General features: G+C 30.8%; 1 protein-coding gene across 1 annotated transcript in view; it reads left to right on the top strand.

The window, feature by feature from the left end:
- The window catches only part of LOC125025097, an 8,951-nt gene extending 8,434 nt beyond the window's left edge, over positions 1-517 (top strand). The window contains exon 11 of the mRNA XM_047613008.1: positions 1-517. This exon is cut by the window's left edge and continues 90 nt beyond it. Within this exon, the coding sequence (XP_047468964.1) occupies positions 1-81 (81 nt within the window). The 3' untranslated portion in view covers positions 82-517.
- The last annotated feature ends 1,983 nt before the right edge of the window (positions 518-2,500 follow it).

The following is a 2,500-nucleotide window of genomic DNA, read 5'->3' as shown; positions in this document are numbered from 1 at the left end:
AAGTTCCCAGGTATCTACACCCGCGTGGACCAGTATACACAGTGGATAAACGACGAACTCTATGGCGGATGTGAAGGTTAGGTGTTGCAAGATCCTCCTCGAAAATAAGGAGAAAGGTAGCCGAAAATAGATGTTTATCGGATGTTACGACTGAATCATATGAACCTGTATCTTTCATGATTTTTTGTATTTCAGTAAATACCATTAACTAATAAAGGCAAAGTAATGTTCCCGAGAAATAAAAATTTTATTGAGACTATGCACATCTGGCATGGCATTTCAGTTTTAATAATCGAGTTTTAAATTCTCGAAAAATAATAATGTGAATAAACGTTTTCAAAATACCGTTGGTCACTATAAATAGTCACAGTAATTGAGAATGAAATTTCAAAATCATAAATTTGATTAAATATCTCTATCACTCTAGTCATTCAGGTGTCTATTAGTAATAACATGTATTCATTATTCAGTTGATATTCTTTTTCCGTAAATGCCGAATAAGCATTCTACAGCACAGAAGGACATCGCATTTCATTAATTTATCTATAATAAAATAACCTCTATATCCAGCTTCTTCATTATTCAGTTTCCTTGGGTTTACAATATACCAAAACAGACCTTTTATTCAACCAATTCGCCCTGGTCCGACATGGGCTTACCAGACAACTCATGGTAAGTTTATCCCCTTTTGACTCAGGGAAACCAACTTACCCTTGTCACTGTATCTGTAGCTGTTCGGCGCCCAAAACGCTGGAGGGCGTCGCATTTCCCCCCAAACTCCAATATCTCTTCTGTTCTTTGTACAGTCACGGTCATTGTTTTCGTCAGCTTCAGTTTTTTTTTCTCAATTTGTAATCTTACATGTTAATTTCACATACCTCACAAATCAAAATATTTCATACTTTTCATACATTTTTTACTTTTTCCTTTCAATCGAAAACTATATTTTCTGATCTGGTGGCCTAGAAACCTACTAAGAAGCTTAGTACCCAAAAAATTATAAAGGTTATATTAGTACAATATGTTACTTTAATATACATCGGTGCACTGCAGAGTGAGGCATCATCAGTACCAAGTTCTATAGATCAGAACATGAAGTAGAAGGGATTACTTCATAAACGGGTATTTATCATTCGATTCCAATTTTACATTCCTTATACTGCTACTTTTTAGATCGTTGATAAATGAAATAAAAAAGAAAGAGCCTTGAAATATGTATATATATATATATTGTTGAAAGAAATCACTGTTTTATCACAAAAGCTTCTATTGAGCTGCTGAATGCGAGGTATAATAGTCTTACTGTAATTCTACTTTTGACTGATAGCCATGTCGACCTAAAGGGTATTAAAGCAGCTCTTTGAAAGGGAAACTAAAGAAATAAGAAAAAATACAAAGGAACAGATAGTTAGTCAGAGTTCATACATATCAAAACCTACCATGGATATATTATATATGATAACATACAGTATTCAATGCACACACACACACACACACACACACACACACACACACACACACACACACACACACACACACACACACACACACACACACATATATTTATGTATATTTATGTATATATACATATATATATATATATATATATATATATATATATATATATATATATATGTATATATATATACACACACACACACACACACATATGTGTGTGTATGTGTGTGTATGCATATATATATAAATATATATATATACACTCATACATATATATACATATATATATATATATATATATATATATATATATATATATATATATATATATATATATATATATATATATATTTATAGACACACATACATATATGTATACTTATATATATATATATATATATATATATATATATATATATATATGTATATATAACTGATCATCATTTGACTATTCTATTATGAAAATATGATATGATATGATAATCACGTTAACCAAAACTCATTGCTAAACTTTACTCATGTTGAAGTTTCGTATTTCATTTTTTAGTAATTCATGCTGGTGATAATTCTCTAAATTCTTACTTTGACTGTTATGCATTGGATTTATGAACATTCTATATAATTCTTTATACTCTGGAATTATAGTACTTAATCGGTATGATTATATAATATTATGATTTGGAAAATGTAATGTAGTATTTGAAAAGATGGACCTGTATTGAGCCCACGGGGACAGCAAAGACAACTGACTCTCCAATAGACCTCTAATAATTTACTTATATCCTCTTATATACGCTTCTCAACTCCTGCCATTTCATCGACCACCTTTCGACCCCTTGGATGGTTCCAAAAAATCCCCGACTTTTAAAGTGCACGATACGCCTTGAGTTTTATACAGTTTACCCTAAGTTAGGTGAAGGATCATTCTCTATAACTTTAAAGAAAATGGTAGTAAAATTGTTGCACAAACTACGGTAAATAAAGACGTTAGCCTAAAAGGCGGTAGAGAAACGGCTAAATCTTTAGATGAATAATAAAATAA

This window comes from Penaeus chinensis, chromosome 4 (genome assembly GCF_019202785.1).
Source record: "Penaeus chinensis breed Huanghai No. 1 chromosome 4, ASM1920278v2, whole genome shotgun sequence".
NCBI lineage: Eukaryota > Metazoa > Arthropoda > Malacostraca > Decapoda > Penaeidae > Penaeus > Penaeus chinensis.
The sequence above is the reverse complement of the archived record's forward strand: the minus strand, read 5'-3'. Positions and strand labels throughout refer to the sequence as shown.